This window comes from Scyliorhinus torazame, chromosome 29, assembly GCF_047496885.1.
Source record: "Scyliorhinus torazame isolate Kashiwa2021f chromosome 29, sScyTor2.1, whole genome shotgun sequence".
Lineage (NCBI taxonomy): Eukaryota > Metazoa > Chordata > Chondrichthyes > Carcharhiniformes > Scyliorhinidae > Scyliorhinus > Scyliorhinus torazame.
Genome location: NC_092735.1, coordinates 29,906,010 through 29,932,176, shown reverse-complemented (window position 1 = coordinate 29,932,176; position 26,167 = coordinate 29,906,010). Strand labels below are relative to the sequence as shown.

General features: G+C 48.9%; 1 protein-coding gene across 1 annotated transcript in view; it reads left to right on the top strand.

Moving 5' to 3' along the window:
• The window catches only part of LOC140403987 (excitatory amino acid transporter 2-like), a 172,863-nt gene extending 152,185 nt beyond the window's left edge, over nucleotides 1–20,678 (top strand). The window contains exons 7-11 of the mRNA XM_072492304.1: nucleotides 47–280; nucleotides 4,175–4,369; nucleotides 9,181–9,315; nucleotides 12,668–12,899; nucleotides 19,120–20,678. Coding sequence (XP_072348405.1) covers nucleotides 47–280; nucleotides 4,175–4,369; nucleotides 9,181–9,315; nucleotides 12,668–12,899; nucleotides 19,120–19,266 — 943 coding nt within the window. The 3' untranslated portion in view covers nucleotides 19,267–20,678. The remainder of the gene's footprint in view (nucleotides 1–46; nucleotides 281–4,174; nucleotides 4,370–9,180; nucleotides 9,316–12,667; nucleotides 12,900–19,119) is intronic.
• The last annotated feature ends 5,489 nt before the right edge of the window (nucleotides 20,679–26,167 follow it).

Genomic DNA, 26,167 nt, shown 5'->3' with positions numbered 1-26,167 from the left:
ATCAAAGCAGAGACCAGGCTGATGAGTGGTGTGTTCTGTTTGGCAGGTATTCTCCTCTTGGGATTGCCTCTCTGATCTGTGGGAAGATTGCAGAGATCAAGGACCTGGAGGTCGTAGCTCGGCAGCTGGGAATGTACATGGTGACCGTGATGGTCGGTCTAATCATCCACGGTGCGTTCATTCTGCCTTCCATTTATTTCATCATCACGAGGAAGAACCCACTCACATTCTGTGGTGGAATATTTCAAGCCTGGATCACAGCTCTCGGAACAGCGTCTAGGTACAAACTGACTCTTGTGTCAATCAAAAGAGGAAGCAGGTGCTTTTTTTCAAGGTTGATTCCAAATGTTAACTATGCTGAACCTGTCCTGGGAGTGTTTGATGGGGACAGTGTAGAGGGAGCTTTACTCTGTATCTAGCCCCGTGATGTACCTGTCCTGGGAGTGTTTGATGGGGACAGTGTAGAGGGAGCTTTACTCTGTATCTAACCCCGTATTGTACCTTTCCTGGGAGTGTTTAATGGGGACAGTGTAGAGGGAGCTTTACTCTGTATCTAACCCCGTGCTGTACCTGTCCTGGGAGTGTTTGATGGGTCAGTGTAGAGGGAGCTTTACTCTGTATCTAACCCCGTGCTGTACCTGCCCTGGGGTGTTTGATGGGTCAGTGTAGAGGGAGCTTTACTCTGTATCTAACCCCGTGCTGTACCTGTCCTGGGAGTGTTTGATGGAGACAGTGTAGAGGGAGCTTTACTCTGTATCTAAACCCGTCCTGTACCTGTCCTGGAAGTGTTTGATGGGGACAGTGTTGAGGGAGCTTTACTCTGTATCTAACCCCGCGCTGTATCTGTCCTGGGAGTGTTTGATGGGGACAGTGTAGAGGGAGCTTTACTCTGTATCTAACCCCGTGCTGCACCTGTCCTGGGAGTGTTTGATGGGGACGGTGTAGAGGGAGCTTTACTCTGTATCTAACCCCATGCTGTACCTAGAATCATAGAATCATAGAAGTTTACAGCATGGAAACAGGCCCTTCGGCCCAACCAGTCCATGCCGCCCAGTTTTTTACCATTAAGCTAGTCCCAGTTGCCCGCAATAGAATCATAGAAGTTTACAGCATGGAAACAGGCACTTCGGCCCAACCAGTCCATGCCGCCCAGTTTTTTACCATTAAACTAGTCCCAGTTGCCCGCAATAGAATCATAGAAGTTTACAGCATGGATGGGGACAGTGTAGAGGGAGCTTTACTCTGTATCTAACCCCGTGCTGTACCTGTCCTGGGAGTGTTTGATGGGGACAGTGTAGAGGGTGATTTACTCTGTATCTAACCCCGTGCTGTACCTGTCCTGGGAGTGTTTGATGGGGACAGTGTAGAGGGAGCTTTACTCTGTATCTAACCCCGTGCTGTACCTGTCCTGGGAGTGTTTGATGGGGACAGTGTAGAGGGAGCTTTACTCTGTATCTAATCCCGTGCTGTACCTGTCCTGGGAGTGTTTGATGGGGACAGTGTAGAGGGAGCTTTACTCTGTATCTAACCCCGTGCTGTACCTGTCCTGGGAGTGTTTGATGGGGACAGTGTAGAGGGAGCTTTACTCTGTATCTAACCCCGTACTGTACCTGTCCTGGGAGTGTTTGATGGGAACAGTGTAGAGGGAGCTTTACTCTGTATCTAACCCCGTGCTGTACCTGTCCTGGGAGTGTTTGATGGGGACAGTGTAGAGGGAGCTTTACTCTGTATCTAACCCCGTACTGTACCCGTCCTGGGAGTGTTTGATGGGGACAGTGTAGAGGGAGCTTTACTCTGTATCTAACCCCGTGCTGTACCTGTCCTGGGAGTGTTTGATGGGGACAGTGTAGAGGGAGCTTTACTCTGTATCTAACCCCGTACTGTACCTGTCCTGGGAGTGTTTGATGGGAACAGTGTAGAGGGAGCTTTACTCTGTATCTAACCCCGTGCTGTACCTGTCCTGGGAGTGTTTGATGGGGACAGTGTAGAGGGAGCTTTACTCTGTATCTAACCCCGTGCTGTACCTGTCCTGGGAGTGTTTGATGGGGACAGTGTAGAGGGAGCTTTACTCTGTATCTAACCCCGTGCTGTACCTGTCCTGGGAGTGTTTGCTGGGGACAGTGTAGAGGGAGCTTTACTCTGTATCTAACCCCGTGCTGTACCTGTCCTGGGAATGTTTGATGGGGACAGTGTAGAGGGAGCTTTACTCTGTATCTAACCCCGTGCTGTACCTGTCCTGGGAGTGTTTGCTGGGGACAGTGTAGAGGGAGCTTTACTCTGTATCTAACCCCGTGCTGTACCTGTCCTGGGAGTGTTTGCTGGGGACAGTGTAGAGGGAGCTTTACTCTGTATCTAACCCCGTGCTGTACCTGTCCTGGGAGTGTTTGCTGGGAACAGTGTAGAGGGAGCTTTACTCTGTATCTAACCCCGTGCTGTACCTGTCCTGGGAGAGTTTGATGGGGACAGTGTAGAGGGAGCTTTACTCTGTATCTAACCCTGTGCTGTACCTGTCTTGGGAGTGTTTGATGGGGACAGTGTAGGGGGAGCTTTACTCTGTATCTAACCCTGTGCTGTACCTGTCCTGGGAGTGTTTGATGGGGACAGTGTAGAGGGAGCTTTACTCTGTATCTAACCCTGTGCTGTACCTGTCCTGGGAGTGTTTGCTGGGGACAGTGTAGTGGGAGCTTTACTCTGTATCTAACCCCGTGCTGTACCTGTCCTGGGAGTGTTTGCTGGGGACAGTGTAGAGGGAGCTTTACTCTGTATCTAACCCCGTGCTGTACCTGTCCTGGGAGTGTTTGCTGGGGACAGTGTAGAGGGATCTTTACTCTGTATCTAACCCCGTGCTGTACCTGTCCTGGGAGTGTTTGCTGGGGACAGTGTAGAGGGAGCTTTACTCTGTATCTAACCCCGTGCTGTACCTGTCCTGTGAGTGTTTGATGGGGACAGTGTAGAGGGAGCTTTACTCTGTATCTAACCCCGTGCTGTACCTGTCCTGGGAGTGTTTGCTGGGGACAGTGTAGAGGGAGCTTTACTCTGTATCTAACCCCGTGCTGTACCTGTCCTGGGAGTGTTTGCTGGGGACAGTGTAGAGGGAGCTTTACTCTGTATCTAACCCCGTGCTGTACCTGTCCTGGGAGTGTTTGCTGAGGACAGTGTAGAGGGAGCTTTACTCTGTATCTAACCCCGTGCTGTACCTGTCCTGGGAGTGTTTGCTGGGGACAGTGTAGAGGGAGCTTTACTCTGTATCTAACCCCGTGCTGTACCTGTCCTGTGAGTGTTTGATGGGGACAGTGTAGAGGGAGCTTTACTCTGTATCTAACCCCGTGCTGTACCTGTCCTGGGAGTGTTTGCTGGGGACAGTGTAGAGGGAGCTTTACTCTGTATCTAACCCAGTGCTATACCTGTCCTGGGAGTGTTTGATGGGGACAGTGTAGAGGGAGCTTTACTCTGTATCTAACCCCGTGCTGCACCTGTCCTGGGAGTCTTTGAGGGGGACAGTGTCGAGGGAGCTTTACTCTGTATCTAACCCCGTGCTGTACCTGTCCTGGGAGTGTTTGATGGGGACAGTGTAGAGGGAGCTTTACTCTGTATCTAACCTCGTGCTGTACCTGTCCTGGGAGTGTTTGATGGGGACAGTTTAGAGGGAGCTTTATTCTGTATCTAACCCCGTCCTGTACCTGTCCTGGGAGTGTTTGATGGGGTAGTGTAAAGGAAGCTTTACTCTGTATCTAACCCCGTGCTGTACCTGTCCTGGGAATGTTTGATGGGGACAGTGTAGAGGGAGCTTTACTCTGTATCTAACCCCATGCTGTACCTGTCCTGGCAGTGTTTAATGGAGACAGTGTAGAGGGAGCTTTACTCTGTATCTAACCCCGTGCTGTACCTGTCCTGGGCGTGTTTGATGGGGACAGTGCAGACGGAGCTTTACTCTGTATCTAACCCCGTGCTGTACCTGTCCTGGGAGTGTTTGATGGAGACAGTGTAGAGGGAGCTTTACTCTGTATCTAACCCCGTGCTGTACCTGTCCTGGGAGTGTTTGATGTAGACAGTGTAGAGGAAGCTTTACTCAGTAACAGCTCTGGGAGTGTTCGGTTGGGCAGTATTGAGAGAGTATCGCTCTGTACCTAATCTCTGGGACAGTCAATAATGTCCCTATCTCTCCTTCACACAGTGCCGGTACATTACCTGTGACATTTCGATGCCTCGAAGAAAACTTGCACATTGACAAACGGGTGACCAGATTTGTGCTTCCAATTGGGGCCACTATAAACATGGATGGAACGGCCTTGTACGAGGCAGTGGCGGCCATCTTTATTGCCCAGATGAATGGGATAGTCCTGGACCCTGGGCAGATAATAACCGTGAGGTAAGTGCTCCTTTTCGCGGGAATCCCTTTCCCTCCCCTCTGATTTTATTCCTGCCTCACGGGATGTGGCCGCCACTGGGGCGGGTCCAGCATTTGTCTGCACATCCCTAATTGCCCTTGATCCGCGTGGGCTTGTTTCATTCAAAGGTAAAATTTGGGTTTCTCCGGATTGGCTGCCCTCCTCTGGAATAAACCCCGCCTCTTCCCACAGAAAGAAGCGTTTGTATCGGATCATAGTCAGAGCCCACCTGGAAAACTGCAGCCAATCCCAGGCTCCACACCTCAGGAAGGATCTCTCTGGCCTTTGATTGGCTAGGGTCATTTGACCCATCGGGTCTACCCTCCGAAAGAGCGATCTACCTCGGCCCACTCTCCTAACCTATTCCGGTGACCCCGCAACCCTCCATTAACCTTTTGGACAATTGAAAGTGGTCAACCCACCTGAGCCGCACATCTCTGGACTGCAGGAAATAAAATTGCCCCAACATAAAGTGGAAATTTAGTCGGGCAGAACCTGAATTTTGTGCAAAAGAGAGACATGTCGCCGAAGCTTTTTGCCTCGCACTCATCAGGACAAATGCAAGAATGTTAAATTTCAAACAACAATTTATGGCGCAGGAGAACGGGATTGGTTGAGAAGCACACAGCCGTATTAGCAGGTCGATAGAGCCTACAGTCGAAGTGCAATTCATCCACCATTGGCACGATAGCCAATTCAGGCAAACCTAGAATGCAACGCAGGCGGTGACGCCACACACACACGCGCACCCAGATATTGCGCAGCTGTTAATGCTCTGCGCAGGACATGCGTCACCAGGGGACACTGGAGAAAGCAGAAGTCGGGACAAGTGGTTGGGGGTCACGTGAAGCCACAACCAGAGGCCGGACAGCATGCAACCAAGAGCGTGTAAAAAAACATCGCTGAAACGTGACCCATTGAAACCAGAAACATCTCGTGACCCTATTGCTCATCGAACAAGGGCTCAGGCACAGTCCAAACACAGCTCCCCTGTTGACAACCGGCGCCCTGAAAATCAGGGATAGAACTCACATTGTTTTACCAATCCTTGTTGGGCGTTTGCGTTTGCAAAAGAACCTAACAGTCCTCGAGTGAGTCGCAAGCCCTCTGACTCAAAGGCCATCGTGCTCCCAATTGAGTCACAGTAATTATCACAGAATTTACAGGGCAGAAGGAGGCCATTCGGCCCATCGAGTCTGCACCGGCTCTTGGAAAGAGCACCCCGCCCAAGGTCAACACCTCCACCCTATCCCCAGAACCCAGCAACCCCACCCAACACTAAGGGCAATTTTGGACACTAAGGGCAATTTATCACGGCCAATCCACCTAAACTGCACATCTTTGGACTGTGGGAGGAAACCGGAGCACCCGGAGCAAACCCACGCACACACGGGGAGGATGTGCAGACCCCGCACAGACAGTGACCCAAGCCGGAATCGAACCTTGGACCCTGGAGCTGTGAAGCAATTGTGCTATCCACAATGCTACCGTGCTGCCCAATTGAGTGCAGCACAATGTTCTTCTTCGCATTTATTCCTAAAATGTGGATTCATCGTCCTCCATATTGCCTGGGCAGCACAGTAGCACAGCGGTCAGCACTGTGGCTTCACAACTCCAGGGTCCCAGGTTCGATTCCCCGCTGGGTCACTGTCTGTGCGGAGTCTGCACGTTCTCCCCGTGTGTGCGTGGGTTTCCTCCGGGTGCTCCAGTTTCCTCCCACAGTCCAAAGATGTGCAGGTTGGGTGGATTGGCCGTGCTAAATTATCCTTGGTGTCCAAAAAGGTTAGGTGGGGTTACGGGGATAGTGTGGAGGTGTGGGCTTAGGCAGGATGATCTTTCCATGGGCCGGTGCAGACTCGATGGGCCGAATGGCCTCCTTCTGCAGTGTGAATTCTATGATATAACTCTGAGGCTTGCTCGATCATTTCAGAGGATGGTTCAGAGTTAACTGAGAATGAGGGTCACCAATAGATGGACACTGAATGAGAATGTCAGGTTTCCTATCTTAAAGACCATTAGTAAACAGTTGGGATTTTAAGACAATCCGAGTGTTTCAAGGCCATTTTTGCTGAGACCCAGCTTGCAGTAGAAGATTTTAAAAATTCCAATTCTCCAGTTGTCCTGGTGGGATTTGTGTTCACGTTCCCTAGTGTGTCCTCCCAACGCAACTCTGCCAATGCGCTCCTGGCTGGTCTCCCACGTTCTGCCCTCCAGACTCGAGGACATCCGAAACTTTTATCGTACGTCCTCTGCTTTTCAGGTGTGGAACGACCTGCCTGAACCGGACGCAGCACAACACGTTTCACTGTACCTCGGTACACGTGACAGTAAATCGGAATCTCAATCTCTGCTGCGTGGCGTCGTAACTGGAACCAAGTCCCATTCACTAATCACCCCCTGTGCTGTCTGAACTCCTTTGTCACAGGGTTTTACAGCACAGATAGAGGCACTTTGGCCCAACGTCTCTGCACCAGCTTCGAGCCCCTATCTAATCCGTCGCCCCTATCGGTCCGTAGCCGTGTAAGGCTCTTGCGTTTCAAATGCGCATCTAAATGTTTCTTAAATGTGAGGGTGCCCGCCTCTCCCACCCTTTCAGGCAGCGGGTTCCAGATTCCCATCTCTCCGTGAAAAGGTTTTTCCTCAAATTCCCTCTGATCTCCTGCCCATTACCTTAAATCTGAGTTCCCAGGATCATTGACACCTCTTCTAAAGGAAAAGGTTTCTTCCGATCTACCCCATCTATGCCCATCTTAATTTTGTTCACCTCAATCAGGTCCCCCCTCAACCCCGGCCTAACCCGCCTCTCTTCATAGCTGAAACGTTCCAGCATAGGCAACATCCTGGTGGATCTCCTCTGCACCCTCTTTCGCGCAATCACATCCTTCCTATAGTGTGGCGAGCAGAAGTGCACTCAGTACTCCAGCTGGGGCCTAGCGAGCGTTTTATACAGCTCCATTATAACCTCCCTGCTCTTATATTCTATGCCTCGGCTAATAAAGGCAAGTATCCCATAAGCCTTCTTAACCACCTTACCTACCTGTCCTGCTGCCTTCAGGGACCTGCGGACATGTCCCCAAATGCCCCTCTGGTCCTCTGTGCTTCCCAGCATCCTACCATTCATTGTGTATTCCCTTGCCTTGTTCGTCTTCCTAAACTGCATCACCTCACGATTTCCAGGGTTAAATTGCATTTGCCACTGTTCTGCCCCTCTGACCAACCCGCCTATATCGCCCTGTCATCTGAGGCTTTCCTCCTCGCGATTTGCCACACCACAAATTTACGCGTCACCTGCGAGCTGACTGACCCTACCCCCCACATTCCCATCCTAGATCATTAATGTACACTACAAACAGCGAGGATCCAGCAGCGATCTCTGTGGTACACCACTGGACCACTGGGCACTGTCTTTCCTCCTCTGAGACACTGCTTCAAACTCTTTGATCATGTGACTAATATCTCCTTTTTTAAAGTAATGCACCTGGGACGTTCTTTGAGATGTTTTACTACATTGTCACAGCCGTGCTCGAGAACAGTAAGATTTTTTTTGTAATAAAGGAACAAATTCGAAATTCCAGTTATTGACAGAAAAGAAAACAAAGCCACAAGATTCCTTGGATTAAAACAAAAAGATTACCATGAGAGAGCCACTGCCCACCATGGGTGGTGTCAGGAACCTATGGTCTCGTCATTGTCAACGGGATTTCCCATTGTATGTGTCGCCCCCCCCCGCGCCACCCATAGACCCACGGCAGGGGTTCGCTGTCGGCGGGACGGAAGATCCTACCAGCAGGAGCGGGTTGGAAAATGCCGGCCACTATCTTCAGTAATCAGCTATACTCCGAATCAGCAGATATTAAATGGGAATTAACAGGCAAATTATAAACTCTAAGTTACACGCTAAATGGAAGATACAACTAAGAAAGATCTTACGAATTAACTGGGCCGCCCACTCAGCACATACATCATCAATCTTACCTAAAAGGTCCTTCAAAACTGCCTCTCAAAGAATTTCAGCTCTCCCTCTTCTAAGACTTAGCCTGGTCCCCAGCCGACACCAGAACACAACCAGCCTGAGATCTATGGGGCATTATATTCAACAAAAATGGCGGAGCCTCTTCAACTCTGCTTATGAAGGTCTGGATGGTGCAGATTCACCAATGTTATTTTCAATTAACAGATAGCAGCAGCACTGTATATTTGTCTGTTCTTAGCTTTTGGATCTATTCCTCTGTCTTCAACCTGCCTGTACTGCACCATCGGAATCACTAACACCTGAACTCTTATGGCTCTCTGCTTCTTTATCTGTTTCATCCTGTTTCAGTGACTCCGGAAATTTTCAATCTCAATTTCAGTCTTAGTTTTCTGAGAAACGGGAAAAGTCAGGTTTCTTTCTCGGTTTACCTTTTTGATTAGCGTCTGTCTCAAAAACAATACAAGCTTTGAAACCGTAGGTTCATTCACAATGTTAAATGTGCTATATACATATATCCCTAAGCTGTTTTTATTTCCCTCAATGAATTTACTGGATCAGTAACACTACAATCCGATCATTATGAGCCTCTGTCCTCCCAATTAGGGAGGAGCACATCGGATGGGAAATGCATGTTTGTAAGGTCGGCAGGTGCGATGCCCCCCACAGAGGAATATTCTGCCATTTCCTATTCGGCCAAGAAGCTGGAGGCGACCGGTATCTAGTGGAGTCCTACCTCAGGTTTATGTGGAAGGAATGGGCAAGTAATCTCTTGCACGTGTTTTCTAAGTTTATTCCATGTTCTTTTTCTGCCCTCGCTAGCCTGACTGCTACCTTGGCGAGTATCGGAGCCGCCAGCATTCCCAGCGCCGGCCTCGTGACGATGCTCCTGATTTTGACAGCGGTGGGGCTTCCGACCCAGGACGTCAGCCTTCTCATCGCAGTCGACTGGCTACTGTGAGCAAGACCCTGTTGTGTTTCTATGTCCGCTTAATACAAACATACCAATATCACATGGGACTGGTAAACCAAACCTATGTTTGAACAGGACTGATGCGACCATCAATTCACTGAAGGACTCGTGTCGGAGTAAAACAGTGGTTTTAATTAACTATCAACTTTGCCTGCCTGCGACTGGTACACACTGAGGACAGTCCCACAGGCCAGCTACTCTTATACGCCTTCAAAGGGGCGGAGCCCATACATGCTCCAACCTCCTCCACCATCTCCCCCTGTGGGTGAAGCCATACAATGACCCACAGATAAAACCCACAGGGTTAATAACATAGAACATAACTGGTGAATTAACTGTATTTACATTCACCACAAGGACTACTCAGCAGATAGATTTACTATAAAGATTTGACAGCTACTGTTAACAGGAAGGTGCGGCTGCAATTCCTTCACACCACAAGCTACTCTGAAAGCTTTTCTGAACAATGTCTGTTGGTCACATGGTTTACATCCTGGCTACTTACGTATAATCTCTTAAAGCGATATCACATGATTTGGAGGACCCACCTAAAAATGAAAGTGGAGGAGGCGAGTGGGGACCTAGGAAGGAACGTAAGAGCAAAGGGACAGGAGGGAGGCACCCACAGATTGGTTCTGCCATTCAGTCAGATCCTGGTTGACTTGATTGTGGTCTCTACTCCACTTTTCTGCCTGTCCCTCATAACCCCCGACTCCCTGGCTGACCAAAAATCTGTCCAACTCAGCTTTGTATTCGATGACCCAGCCCCCACTGCTCTCTGGGGACGAGACTGTCGCTTTGAGAGAATACAATTCTCCTGGCCTCAATCTTAAATGGGCAACTTCTCATTTTTTTTAAAATTGTGGACCCCTGGTTCTAGACTCCCCAATAAGGGGAACTAACCTCTCAAAATATAGCACACGGCAAATCCAAGGGCCTGTACTGCATTGTAATGTTCTATGTTCTATTATATGTTTTAGTAAGATCACCTCTCGTTCTTCGAAATTCCGCCGGGTACGGGGCCGACTTATCGTCATAAGACAAAGGCCCTCATTCCAAGATTCCGTCGATGAACCTTCTCTGAACGGTTTCTACAGGCCAGAGAAAGGACCCCCCCAAAAAACGGCGGGCATTTAGATAGCCGTTTTCATAACCTCCGGACGTCTCAAAGTGCTTTCCGGCCAACGGGATGTCTTTGAAGCGCGGCGACTGTTGCGATGAAAGAAACGCGGCAGCTCGTTCGCGCACAGCAAGATTCCACAAGCTGACCAGGACAACGTGTTGCTGGTCATGGCAGTTGAGGGATAAATGTTGACCAGGGATTGGCCGCGGCTCTTCTTGAAAATAGTGCCGCACCGTCTTACACATCCATCTGAGTAGGCAGACAGGGGCCTCCTCTTAACTTCTGTCCTGAAAGATGGCACCCCTGGCAGTGCAGCACTCCCTCAGTACCCCAGCGGAGTGTCAGCCTCGATTTGTATGCTTGCATCCTCCAGTGAACACAAAACCTTCCCAGTCAGAGGCCCAGTCTGCAACCAACTGGGTCATAGTTGACAGTGCAATAATGACAGGCAGATCCACATCACCGATTTCACCCCCATCCCCCCACCCCTAATATTCCGGGGCAGGAAGGACAAGGATTTTTCTATTGTTTCAGGGGACGGGGGTGTCAATGGGAAAGCCAGCATTTGTTGCCCATCCCTAATTGCCCTTGAACCGACTTGTTTTGCGACTCCAGAGGTCAATTAGGAATCAGCCACACTGCCCCGTGGGTCTGGAGTCATATGTGGGCCAGACCGGGTAAAGACGGCAGATTGCCAGATGGGGTTTTACCACCATTGAGGATTGTCGCGAAATGAAATGAAAAAAATGAATGAAAATCGCTTATTGGCACAAGAAGGCTTCAAATGAAGTGACTGTGAAAAGCCCCTAGTCGCCACATTCCGGCGCCTGGTACGGGAATTGAACCGTGCTGCTGGCCTGCCTTGGTCTGCTCTAAAAGCCAGCGATTTAGCCCAGTGTGCTAAACCAGCCCCTCGTCTGAGTAACGGTAGTCTGAGTAATGACCACCATTACTCAGACTAGCTTTACAATTCCAGATGTGTTGATTGAATTGAAATCCCACCAGCTGCCACGATGGGGTTTAAACCCACGTCCCCCCGGATCAGCCATGACCGTGATGAATGGCAGAGCTCGAGGGGCCGAATGGCCTCCTCCTGCTCCTATTGTCTGTGTTTCTTATGTAACGCTGACCTGGATCTCTGGGTTATCAGTCCAGAGGCATTACCACCGTGTCCCCATCTCCCTCTGCATTGCTGGTGAAGGTGGGAGAGCAGGGATTGGTTCAAAGGGGAAAGAATGAGTTGATTGTGTGCGAAGAACTGAATTGGAATAAAACCGAAGATTTAACACAAACCTACGGGTGAAATTTATTACCGATGCCACTGGCAATCTATCAGCAACTGCCTTACGTTTATGGCCCCTAGATTCTCCCTAACCCCGCAAGTGGAAACATCTCCGCTCCACCTACCCTATCAAACCCTTTCCGAATGGAATCACAGAATGGTGACATTGCAAAGGGAGGCCATTCGGCCCATTGTGTGCATGCTGGCCCTCTGCACGAGTAACCCAGCCAGTCACACTCTCCTGCTCTTTTCCCCAGCAGCTCTGCTACTGCAGATGTTCATCCGATTCCCTTTTGAAAATCAATTGAATCTGTCTCCACCACACTCTCGGACAGTGCACTGCAGATTGTGACTATTCGTTGCGCGGAAGAGCGTACAAATCAGGAGTTGGAGGAGGCCACTCGGCCCCTCGAGCCTGCTCCGCCATTCAATAAGATTGGGGCTCATCTGATCGGAACCACAACCCCACCTCCCTGCCCACCCGCGACCACAAAATAAAATATTCTTAAATCAGTTTAAATTTAGCCAGCTGCTGCAGTGGGATTTGAACCCTTGTCCCCAGAGCATTAATCTGGGCACCTGGATTAGTAATGCTGAAATATTGCCACCATCAACCCTGGGCTTGGTTTCTTCTTATTTCAACGTTGGTTCTTTTGCCATTCATATTGAATCGGTGTCCTCTGGTGGGAGCTTGACCCGTCCTCCAATGGGAACTGCCCACACTGACTGACCCCCTCACAGTTTTAAACCCCTCTGTCAAAGACCACTATCCGGGGACCCCTCTCCTTCCTAGATAGACAAGACCCAACCTGTTCGGTCTTTTCTGATGGGTATAATCTCTCAGTCCTGGTGTCGTTGTAATTGTTGTTGGCCTTGTCTTCAGGCCCTCTGCCTTCCACGCATTTCAACATCAGATTTCCCGTATTTTCAGCGATCGCATGAGAACATCGGTGAACGTGGTGGGGGACTCATTCGGGGCTGGCATAGTGTACCATCTCTCCGAGTTAGAACTGGAGGCCATCGATGCCCAACAGTCGGATCAAAATGACCTCAAAATGATTAAACTCCGACCACCGCTCGACGATGAGAAGATCTACAAGATGGAGATCACAACCCTGCTTCCCTACGCGGGATACAACTCGATACCAATTGACGATTACGAAGTAAAGTTTCCTTTCAATTCATTTTCTATCAGACGTTCAAGGGTTTGTTGTGCCTACTAGAGAAAGGACATGCTTTTATATATCAACTTTCAAGCCTTAGTATCTGTAATGTTCTTGTCAGATGGCCTGATTTATATTACAAGAACACTTGTAGCTAAAGCTATAAATGATTTATTAACATTAACTGTGGGTAAAAGATATATAAAACAACAGATCAATAACAGTAGGATCAAGCACAAGCAAATTCTCTCCAGCTTCCTCCAGCCAGTCTGAGGGGGTCACCTGACTCTAACATTCGGAGCAGAGAGATCTCAGAGTTCATGTCCGAAAGTTGCCACCCAAGTGGATAGAGCCATGAAGAAAGCCTATAGTGTGTTAGCATTTATTAACAGGGGGATTGAGTTTACGAGCCGTGAGATTATGCTGCAACTGTACAAGACCTTGGTTAGACCACATTTGGAGTATTGTGTGCAGTTCTGATCACCTCATTATAGGAAGGATGTGGAAGCATTGGAAAGGGCGCAAAAGGAGATTTACCAGGATGCTGCCTGGATTGGAGGGTAGGTCTTATGAGGAAAGGTTGAGGGAGCTAGGGCTTTTCTCATTGGAGCGAAGGAGGATGAGAGGTGCTTAACTGAGGTGTATAAGATGATGAGAGGGATAGATAGAGTGGACGTTCAGCGATTTTTTTTTTTTCCTCGGGTGGATGTAGCTGTTACAAGGGGGCATAACTATAAGGTTCATGGTGGGAGATATAGGAGGGATGTCAGAGGTAGGTTCTTTACTCGGAGAGTGGTTGGGGCGTGGAACGCTCTCCCAGCTATGGTAGTGGAGTCGGACACTTTAGGAACTTTCAAGCGGTTATTGGAGAGGCATATGGAGTGCACTAGAATGATTGGGAGTAGGTTGATTTGATCTTAGTTGCAGACTAGTTCGGCACTACATCGTGGGCCGAAAAGCCTGTACTGTGCTGTACAGTTCTATGTTCTGTATTCATTTATATACTAGTGAGACCCCTAGTGGACAGTCGGTGAATTGCAACACAACCATGATATCACGACAGTTCCTTTGCAGCCAATGGCGTATTCTTGTGGTACACTCATTGTTTGATACAGGGAACCTCAAGGTCAAACAAACAGCAGTGGGTTAATGACCAGTTAATGTCCGTAGTATGTTGACTGAGGGATGAATATTGGCCAGGACATCAGGCAGGGCACTGCCATCCTTTCAACTGTGATTTCCAGATCCTCCGGAAGAACAGAAAATGTCCTCAGCTCCCCTCTATTCCTTTGACGACTTACTTTCAAACTATGTTTCCTGGCATATTGACCTCTCTGCTAAATGGCTTATTCCTATTTAATCTATCTAGGCCCCTCATCATTTTATGCAACTCACATAAATCAGCGCTCAAACCTCCTCAGTACCAAGGAGCCAATCTTTCCTCACAGCCAATATTACAAAGTTCTGGCAATATTCTGGCAACTTTCCTCTGCACGTTCTCCAATGCAGCCATATCTTTCCTGTAATGTGGTGACCAGAAGGTACTCAAGCGACTAGTGTTGGAGACCAGGACTATCCGCTGACTTCTGTCATTTCTAAAATTCTTTCCAGGCATGTGGGTGTCGATGGCTAGAGCAGCATTTGCTGCCCATCGCTAATTGTCCTTGAGAAGGTGGTGGTCCGTTGCCTTCTTCAACCGCTGCACTCCCTGTGGTCTAGGTACTGTGACGACACCCTGGGCTCGGGCGGAGTCAGTTCCAGTCCCAACACAATCCAAAGACTTTGGATACCTGTCTGACAATTATTGGTTGATTCATTGACCCTTAGATGCCAATAATTACAGTCACCAAGCATGTAAATGTAAACACAATTACTTTTTATTTATAATAAGACCGATAATGAAATATGCAGCAGATAAATTAGTTCACCAATCAATTAATTTATAATCTTTATTATTGTCACAAGTAGGCTCACATTAACACTGCAATTAAGTTACTGTGAAAATCCCCTAGTCGCCACACTCCGGCGCCTGTTCGGAGGAGAACGTGCAGACTCCGGCGCACTGAGGGAGAATTCAGAATGTCTGATTCACCTAACAAGCACGTCTTTTAGGGACTTGTGGGAGGAAACCGGAGCACCCGGAGGAAACCCACGCAGACAGGGGGAGAACGTGCAGACTCCGCACAGTGACACAGGCCGGGAATCGAACCTGGGACCCTGGCCCTGTGAAGCAACAGTGCTAACCATAGAACTGTCATAGAATTTACAGTGCAGAAGGAGGCCATTCGTACCATCGAGTCTGCACATGCTCTTGGAAAGAGCACCCTACCCAAGGTCAACACCTCCCCCCATCCCCATAACCCAGTAACCCCACCCAACACTAAGGGCAATTTTGGACACTAAGGGCAATTTATCATGGCCAATCCACCTAACATAGAACATAGAAAATACAGCACAGAACAGGCCCTTCGGCCCACGATGTTGTGCCAAACCTTTGTCCTAGATTAATCATAGATTATCATTGAATTTACAGTGCAGAAGGAGGCCATTCGGCCCTTTGAGTCTGCACCGGCTCTTGGAAAGAGCACCCTACCCAAACTCAACACCAAGGGCAATTTTGGACATTAAGGGCAATTTATCATTGCCCAATTCACCTAACCTGCACATCTTTGGACATTGGGAGGAAACCGGAGCACCCGGAGGAAACCCATGCAGACACGGGGAGGACGTGCAGACTCCGCACAGACAGTGACCCAAGCCGGAATCGAACCTGGGACCCTGGAGCTGTGAAGCAATTGTGCTATCCACAATGCTACCGTGCTGCCCTTAAGAACAAATAAACCTACACTATATCATTTTACCGTAATCCATGTACCTATCCAATAGCTGCTTGAAGGTCCCTAATGTTTCCAACTCAACTACTTCCACAGGCAGTGCATTCCATGCCCCCACTACTCTCTGGGTAAAGAACCTACCTCTGATATCCCTCCTATATCTTCCACCTTTCACCTTAAATTTATGTCCCCTTGTACTGGTTTGTTCCACCCGGGGAAAAAGTCTCTGACTGTCTACTCTATCTATTCCCCTGATCATCTTATAAACCTCTATCAAGTCGCCCCTCATCCTTCTCCGTTCTAATGAGAAAAGGCCTAGCACCCTCAACCTTTCCTCGTAAGACCTACTCTCCATTCCAGGCAACATCCTGGTAAATCTTCTTTGCACCTTTTCCAAAGCTTCCACATCCTTCCTAAAATGAGGCGACCAGAACTGTACACAGTACTCCAAATGTGGCCTTACCAAAGTTTTGTACAGCTGCATCATCACCTCACGGCTCTTAAATTCAATCCCTCTGTTAATGAACGCGAGCACACCATAGGCCTTCTTCACAGCTCTATCCACTTGAGTGGCAACTTTCAAAGATGTATGAACATAGACCCCAAGATCTCTCTGCTCCTCCACATTGCCAAGAACTCTACCGTTAACCCTGTATTCCGCATTCATATTTGTCCTTCGAAAATGGACAACCTCACACTTTTCAGGGTTAAACTCCATCTGCCACTTCTCAGCCCAGCTCTGCATCCTATCTATGTCTCTTTGCAGCCGTCAACAGCCCTCCTTACTATCCACAACTCCACCAATCTTCGTATCGTTTGCAAATTTACTGACCCACCCTTCAACTCCCTTATCCAAGTCATTAATGAAAATCACAAACAGCAGAGGACCCAGAACTGATCCCTGCGGTACGCCACTGGTAACTGGGATCCAGGCTGAATATTTGCCATTCACCACCACTCTCTGACTTCTATCGGTTAGCCAGTTTGTTATCCAACTGCCCAGATTTACCACTATCCCATGCCTCCTTACTTTCTGCAGAAGCCTACCATGGGGAACCTTATCAAATGCCTTACTAAAATCCATGTACACTACATCCACTGCTTTACCTTCATCCACATGCTTGGTCACCTCCTCAAAGAATTCAATAAGACTTGTAAGGCAAGACCTACCCCTCACAAATCCGTGCTGACTATCCCTAATCAAGCAGTGTCTTTCCAGATGCTCAGAAATCCTATCCTTCAGTACCCTATCCATTACTTTGCCTACCACCGAAGTAAGACTAACTGGCCTGTAATTCCCAGGGTTATCCCTAGTCCCTTTTTTGAACAGGGGCACGACATTTGCCACTCTCCAATCCCCTGGTACCACCCCTGTTGACAGTGAGGGCGAAAAGATCATTGCCAACGGCTCTGCAATTTCATCTCTTGCTTCCCATAGAATCCTTGGATATATCCCGTCAGGCCCGGGGGACTTGTCTATCCTCAAGTTTTTCAAAATGCCCAACACATCTTCCTTCCTAACAAGTATTTCCTCGAGTTTACCAATCTGTTTCACACTGTCCTCTCCAACAATATCGCCCCTCTCATTTGTAAATACAGAAGAAAAGTACTCGTTCAAGACCTCTCCTATCTCTTCAGACTCAATAGACAATCTCCCGCTACTGTCCTTGATCGGATCTACCCTCGCTCTAGTCATTCTCATATTTCTCACATATGTGTAAAAGGACTTGGGATTTTCCTTGATCCTGCACAAAGTTATAACCTGCACATCTTTGGACTGTGGGAGGAAACCGGAGCACCCGGAGGAAACCCACACAGACACGGGGAGGATGTGCAGACTCCGCACAGACAGTGACCCAAGCCGGGAATCGAACCTGGGACCCTGGAGCTGTGAAGCAATTGTGCTATCTACAATGCTACCGTGCTGCCCTTCCGCTTGGAGGGGAACCTGCATGGTGTTCCCGTGCACCTGCTGCCCTTATCCTTCTAGGCAGTAGAGTTTCTGGGTTTGGAAAGTGCTGCTGAAGGACCCTTGGTGAGTCGCTGCAGTGCATCTTGTAGATGGTGAACATGGCTGCCACTGTCCATCGGTGGTGGGGGGATGGATGTTTAACTTGGCTGGAGGGTGCTGATCAAGCGGGGCTGCTTTGTCCTGGATGTTGTTGAGCTTCTCGAGTGTTGTTGGAGCTGCGCTCATCCAGGCAAGTGGGGAACATTCTATCACACTCCTGACTGGTGCCTTGTAAATGGTGGACAGGCTTCGGGGGAGTCAGGAAGCGAGTTCCTTGCCACAGGATTCCCAGCCTCTGACATGTCCTCGTAGACACAGTACTATTCTGGCTAGTGTGGTGTTCTTTGTGTTGCCAATTTTAGGATGGTTGCAGTGTTCACAAATAGCTTTAAGTTGAACAAAGGTATAAATTTGTTAACACAGTTTATTTGGATTTGACACTTACTCCTATATAATTCACAGGTCATAATAAACATATAATCTACACTCATCTACTACAATGCTACCGTGGGCAGCACGGTAACATTGTGGATAGCACAATTGCTTCACAGCGCCAGGGTCCCAGGTTCGATTCCGGCTTGGGTCTCTGTCTGTGCGGAGTCTGCACATCCTCCCCGTGTGTGCGTGGGTTTCCTCCGGGTGCTCCGGTTTCCTCCCACAGTCCACAGATGTGCAGGTTAGGTGGATTGGCCATGGTAAATTGCCCTTAGTGTCCAAAATTGCCCTTAGTGTTGGGTGGGGTTTACTGGGTTATGGGGATAGGGTGGAGGTGTTGACCTTGGGTAGGGCGCTCTTTCCAAGAGCCGGTGCAGACTCGATGGGCCGAATGGCCTCCTTCTGCACTGTAAATTCTATGAAAAAAAAATCTATAATCTCTACATTATTATATTAACTATGATCTGCTCTCACTCACACTATCTTTCCTTCAATCTGTACTCTAGCTTTCTCCTCAACCTCTCTGCCCATCACTGTCTTATATACTTGTACATCTTGCTCCCTCTAGTGGTTGATTTATACATTGCATTAACCCTTGTAGCTCTTACATTTATGATAATAGTAAGAAGTTTTACAACACCAGGTTAAAGTCCAACAGGTTTGTTTCGATGTCACTAGCTTTCGGAGCGCTGCTCCTTCCTCAGGTGAATGAAGAGGTATGAAGACTTTATGATAATGTCACAGCTAGTCCAGTTCAGTTTCTGGTCAATGGTTAACCCCCCCCCCCCCACGTTGATGGTGGGGGAATTCAGCGATGTTAATGCCATTGAATGTCAAGGGGGAGATGGTTCGATCCTCTCTTGCTGGAGAACGTCATTGGCCTGGCACTTGCGAGGCGCGAATGTTACTGACCACTGCTTCTGGTAATGTCCCACCACAGACCACAGACATCAAGAATGACAGCACTGAACAAGATGAAAATGAGCCCGGAGAACTGAAGGAAGCAGAGGAAGAGACCAAAGAACTGCCCAATTGCGATGCGAGAAAAGGATATGAAGAGAGGGGTAAAAATGCAGACAAGGAATAACGTAACCTGGTCCTGTGAATTTAAAAAAAAAAGTATTTTCCCTTCTTAGAGAGCAAAACAAAAACCTTAGTTCTAAATAGAGATACTTTACAGTCAACCTTGTGTTAGATGGCTAACTCATATTGTTGGAAATGTCAGTCAGATAGGTTCCCACCTTAAAGGTTTAGAAATAAAGAACTTCAGTGCAGATTGGGGTTGTTGGCTCTTCAAGATTGCCCATGAGTCTCTGGGATTTGAGCATGAATTCCCCGGACCCTACTGTGAGCAGCCCTGGGGAAAGGCTCTTCCAGTGGCGTGTTATTATATTCTAGTAGATATTTCTGCTTGAAGGTTACCAAAATAATGGATGTGAGGGAAGGAAAGACAGTCAGGGGCCGTCCAGCCAGGTAGCCAAGTGTTTGTTTGCTTTCCAATTGGACATGGGTGGCAGGGTGGGCAAGGATGGGTGACCAATGGCAGGGTAATGGGGTGGGGGGGCAGTGGGAGGTAACGCAATCTCACCTCCAGGGACATGTCCAAGAGCAATTGGCGACCCTAGCTGCTTAAATATTGTGGCAAAGACCGACATCTCGATGGGAGGGAGAGGGTCAGGGTCACACGAGATGATCGACTGAGCCAAGGAAAGACCAAAAGAAAGATGATGCAAGAGAAAAGAGCCAATAGTGTAATTTGTATATATATATATATGTGTGTGAACGTGCTGAATGTGCCACTTGTATTTAATTGATGTAAGCTGAAGATGTGTACATACATAATTCCAACAATATTGCATTTACAGTTTAGAATAAGGTTTCTTTTCTTTTCCCAAATCCGCTACATTTTGAGTTGCTCAGTCAGAAACGACCAAATTAATTCTACAGCATTGGGATCGGGGAGAATGATGAACATTCCTCCATTAGCAGGGCAACGCCCGTTGTCCCTTACCGTGCAGTGCATTGTGGGAAGGACACCCTCATTGTTGGCTCAGTGGTCAATAGGCCTCCTTATCTAGTGGAGCCAAGTTACGCCGGGACCGGCTTTGCGACCAGCCACCGGGGATGGCCACGGAACTTCAGATGCTGGAACATGTTCTAGAGTAATCCTTGCTCGCTCTGGCCATCCACAATGTCAATAAAAGGTTAAAGAAGTGAAAAGGTAACCTTTGTCGTATCTAATATGGTGAGGAGAGTGTGACTCCAGAATGTTACATCAAAATCAACTGCAACAGGAAAGGGCGTGGATTGATCTCAAAGAATGCACGGGAAGAGCGATCGGCAGACAGGAACTGATGCTTGAGCACTGGGCCCCGGAATCATTTGAGGAATAATTGGGATGCTGTAATGGAAGGGAACTGGAGACTTGTTCCAAAAAGTGGGGCCAAGAAGAGTCCCCTCCCTCCATCTGTATAAATGGGGGTCGGGCCAGGTGTGAGGGGTTGGGTTGGTTGGGGTGGGGTGGGGTGGGGGTGAGGGGGGGGGGGGTCGGGTCGAGGTTGGGGGCTCAGGCTGGGGGTGAGGAGTCGGGTTGGGGTGGGGGGGTCAGGCCGGGGGTGAGGGGTCGGGTTGGGAGTGGGATGTCGGTCTTGGTGGGAGGAGGGGGGGGGGGGGGGGGGAGGGTCAGGGATGATATGATGGGTCCCCTGGGGGGGGGGGGGGGGGGGTTGGAAGGGGGGGTGATAGGCGTGTGTTTGGAGGAGGTGGGGTCCCATGCCAGGAAGGGTCTGGGTGTTTAAATAGTTACTCTGGATTTGGAAGTGAGTTTTCCCTCTAACGCTCAGAGTAACTGGAAAAGTATCTGAAGTTAGCGATTTAAATCGCTTCTGTTCCCGGCCCAGGGCAATTGTCCAGAGGAAGTTAGTGCTTCTGGGCAATTGCCAGGTAAACCTTAATGTGGGAACCTCCTGGAGGGATTCTCCAGTACATCGTAAGGTTGCCCCCTGGGGAACCAGGAAGTTATGGGCCATTGTTTTGTAAGATTAAGGGAGTGGGAAAGTCTCTAGCTGATAGATCTACCCTTCCACATCTTGTCAACCATCCCGAAGAGAGGCGAATGTCACAATCTTGTTTAACTCTGATATCCGCTTATTGAGCCTTGACATGGAGAGCGTTTATACCTCTAGCTTTCTGAACAGAATCTCAAAGAGACACGCAAACATACGAGAGTTAAGGATATAAAAGATGGGCTGGCCCGCTGAGTCTGTTCTATGCTTCCATGGTGTGTGTTTTATGCGTCACCACCGTCACCCACAAAGCCAGACTGCGAACGATCGAACCCGAACGCAAGTCTTCCCGCATCTCAGAACTTTTTATTGACGGAGACGCACATTGCAAGCATAGATCTCCAAACCCCAGCCGCCGCAGTTTCAATCTGTCCCTATATACTTTCTTGAACTAAACTAATGAACCAATTAGGAAAGGGGAACAGATTTACAAGGTAACAGCGGGACAGTTCAAGTGGATGACCCCCTTAAAGGGGCACGGTCGCTATGGAAAACGTACAAGAATCAGATTAAAATGTGATTTCTGGGAGTCAACCAGCCCCTGTGATACCCACCAATCACCTAGACAGAGGAGCATAAGAGAATCCCCAGTTCATGACAAACACGTACTTAAAAACCTCAATTACTATACAATTAACATCCGCCTCCCCAGCTCCAGGGCAGTTATCTCATGATCTTCCCAAATCACCAAATCCGGTTTTTGATCTACGGACATGCTGGGATCTAGCTGATGTTTCGGGACGGGGGGGATGGGGGGGCGGAGGGGGGTGGGATTGGGGAGCATCACCTCTCGGTGGACTGACGGGGCCTATTGGAGGGAGCTGGCTCTCATCACTCAGTATGCGTGTCTTTATCAAATATTGGGCTGTAGTCACAGTTCTGTAGCTGGTAGTGGCCATTCCATTGTGTTCAACCTGTGCCATGTACTGTGTTCACTGCTCTCTTGGTGTTCCTGAAGTGCTTGCTTTCATATTGTGCTGTTTAATAAACATTTGGCCGCTGGCCCATCACTGGACACTCTTCCGTTCTTTTGTTACTTTGTGCAACCATTTCTTTTTAATTGGGCGGTACGGTAGCACAGTGGTTAGCACTGTTGCTTCACCGTGCCAGGGTCCCGGCTTCGATTCCCGGCTCGGGTCACTGTCTGTGCGGAGTCTGCACGTTCTCCCCGTGTCTGCGTGGGTTTCCTCCGGGTGCTCCGGTTTCCTCCCACAAGTCCCGAAAGGTGAGCTTGTTAGGTGAATTGGACATTCTGAATTCTCCCTCCGTGTACCTGAACAGGCGCCGGAGTGTGGTGACTAGGGGCTTTTCACAGTAACTTCATTGCAGTGTTGATGTAAACCTACTTGTGATGATAATAAAGATTATAAGCGCTGGGCCAGCATTTATTGCCCATCAACCGGGTGGAGTGGGCACCTTCTGTGTGTCCCACAAGGTCATCAATTCGTAGAATTCCAGACACTCAGATAGAACGCCATGGAAAACAAAAGTTGTTTCGAAGTCATTTGTGGGGGGTGGGTGCCCTAGGTAGGCCAGCACTTATTGCTCATCCCTAATTTCCCTTGTAAAGGTGGTGGTGAGCTGCTTTCTCGAAGGCTGAGTGGCTGGCGAGACCTTTTCGGGGGGCACTTAAAGAGTCAAACTGTCAAACCGCATTGCTGTGGGTTTGGCGTCACATGTAGGGCCAGACCCAGAGGTAAGGACGGCAGATTCCCTTCGCATAAGGGACATTAGTGAATCAGATGGGTTGCTTAATGACAACGGTCAACTTTTAAAAAGATTTGAAGCACCCAATTTATTGTTTTCCAATTAAGGGGCAATTGAGCGTGGCCAATCCACCTACCCTGCACATCTTTGGGTTCTGGGGGGGGGGTGAGGCCCACGCAGACACGGGGAGAATGTGCAAACTCCACACGGATGGTGACCCAGGGCTGGGATTCGAACCTGGGACCTCGGCGCCGTGAGGCAGCAGTGCTAACCACTGCGCCACCGTGCCGCCCCCCCCCCCTAAATGACAGTGGTCACCGTTAGGCTTTCGTTCCCTTACCTTACAAAGGGTATACTGAGTGTGATGAAGATGTCATTCCTGGAGTGAAGGGATTGTCCTTCGAGGAGGGATACATTCGTTGGAATAAAAACTGTAAATGCTGCAAATACTTACCAGGCCTGGCGTACGCCAAGGTGGTAGGAGGGGAACTGCATTGTACACCGTGATGTACACAGACGCATGTCCATCCACTGCAAGGTATAACGCAGCAGTGGACACGAGGAATCAAATTCCCAGCAGGAGCAGGTGAGTAACGGGGGGCAAACATCCTTCACTGGGAAGAGAGTCAGCAACTTGTTGCAACCAAGGGTTCCTGCTACGGTGTTCAACTGACCCAGAGGTCAATGGTCAGAGTGATGCTGAGAGATTGGAGGACTGGGTTGTGGGGGATGGGGGGGGAGGGGGGGGGTAATGCAGAGGCCAGAGGTGAACAATGGAGACGAGAGAGAGCAACAAAGAACAAAGATACAGCACAGGAACAGGCCCTTCGGCCCTCCAAGCCTGTGCCTCTCATGATGCCCTTACCCGGTCCATATCCCCCTATTCATGTACCCATCCAGATGCCTCTTAAATGTTGCTAATGTACCCGTTTCCACCACATCCTCTGGCACCCACCACTCTCTGCGTGAAAAAACCTACCCCGCACATCTCCCTTAAACTTTCCCCCTCTCAGCCTGAACTGTGCCCCCCTGTAATTGACACTTCCACCCTTGGAAAAAGCCTCCAACTATGCCTCTCATAATTTCCAGTGAAAACAATCCTAGTTTATTCAACCGCCCCTCACAGCCAACACCCTCGAGACCAGGCAACACCCTGGTGAAGGTTCTTTGCACACTCTATCAGAAGGACGTGGAAGTTTTATAATGTGGCGACCAGAACTGCGCGCGATACTCCAAATGCGGCCCAACCAAGGTTTTATACAGCTGCAACATGATTTCCCAACTCCTGTACTCACTCTCCTGGCTGGTGAAGGCAAGCATGCCATAATAATAATAGTAAGAAGTCTTACAACACCAGGTTAAAGTCCAACAGGTTTGTGTTGATGTCACTAGCTTTCGGAGCGCTGCTCCTTCCTCAGGTGAATGGTATGTTCCAGAGGTATGTTCCAGAAACATACATATAGACAAAGTCAAAGATGCCAGACAATGCTTGGAATGCGAGCATTTGCAGGTAATTAAGTCTTTACAGACCCACAGATAGGGGTAACCCCAGGTTAAAGAGGTGTGAATTGTTTCAAGCCAATTGTCACATTCCCGTTCCCTTCCAGTCGGGGAACACTTCAGCAGTCAAGGGCTTTCAGCCTCTGATCTCCAGGTAAGCGTTCTCCAAGGCGGCCTTCAGGACGCGCGAAAACGCAGAATCGCCGAGCAGAAACTTATAGCCAAGTTCCACACATGAGTGCGGCCTCACCCGGGACCTTGGATTCATGTCGCATTACATTCATCCCCCAACATCTGGCCCGCGAAATCCTACCAACTGTCCTGGCTTGGTACAATTCACACCTCTTTAACCTGGGGTTACCCCATCTCTGGATCTGTAAAGATTTAATCACCTGCTAATGCTCGTATTCCAAGCATTGTTTGGCATCTTTGACTTTGTCTATATATGTGTTTCTGGAACAGACCTCTTCATTCACCTGAGGAAGGAGCAGTGCTCCGAAAGCTAGTGTTTGAAACAAACCTGTTGGACTTTAACCTGGTGTTGTAAGACTTCTTACTGTGCCCACCCCAGTCCAATGCCGGCATCTCCACATCATAATAATAATAATAATCGCTTATTGCCACAAGTAGTCTTCAATGAAGTTACTGTGAAAAGCCCCTAGTCGCCACATTCCGGTGCCTGTTCGGGGAGGCCGGTACGGGAATTGAACCAGCGCTGCTGGCCTTGTTCTGCATTACAAGCCAGCTGTTTAGCCCACTGTGCCAAACCAGCCCCATGTGCCTTCTTAATCACCGCGGCCACCTGTGTTGCTACTTTTAAGGAACCGTGACAACACGGTAACTTATATTTATGTCGCCCCTTTGATCTGACAAAATATTTCATGGTGTTCGCAGAAACACTATAATAACAGCTACACTGACCCACATAGGGAGGTATCAGGTCTGACCACAAAAAGCTTTGTCAAGCCTTTTAAACAAGTGTATTGAAGGAGGAAAGCGCGCTGGAGAGACCGAGAGGTGTTGGGAGGGTAATCCAAAGATTAGGGCCTGGCAGATAAATTCTTGAAAGTATCAATGATTGCCTCTGGGATCCAGAGATATTCCTGCCCAACATTTCCCTCGAGAAAGTAAAGCTATTTCAACTGGGAACTGATAAAAGCAAGCTGGTTAACACGTGAACAAAGATAGTCGGGGGTGGGTGCTTAAGTTTTTACATCAGTAATAATGTAGAGTGTAACTTTGAAGCTTCGACATAAGGAAGACTTTATTGAGTCTCTCTTCAGCTTGCAGGAGGTAGGAAAACAATGAAAGTGACCTTCCAGAATATTCCATAACACCCAGGTGCATGGACCCAGAGCGAGACCAGCAGCGCGGATTCAATTCCCGTATCGACTGAGGTTATTCATGAAGGCCCCGTCTTCTCAACCTTGCCCCTCGCCTGAGGTGTGGTGACCCTCCGGTTAAATCACCACCAGTCAGCCCTCCCCCTCGAAGGGGAAAGCAGCTTTGAGGAATTAGGAGACGAGTTACTCGCTATAGCCACTCCCCGCTTTTGTTCCCGTCAAGGCGTTTCTGGTCAGCGATCACTCCACCCGTGGGGCATGAACGTTGCTGTGCGATGGGCTGGATGGAATATTCTCATCCCAGCTTTGGTCTTTCATTGGCAAGCAGAGAGAGAGACACGAAGACAAATACATTCCCAAAAACAAGACGACA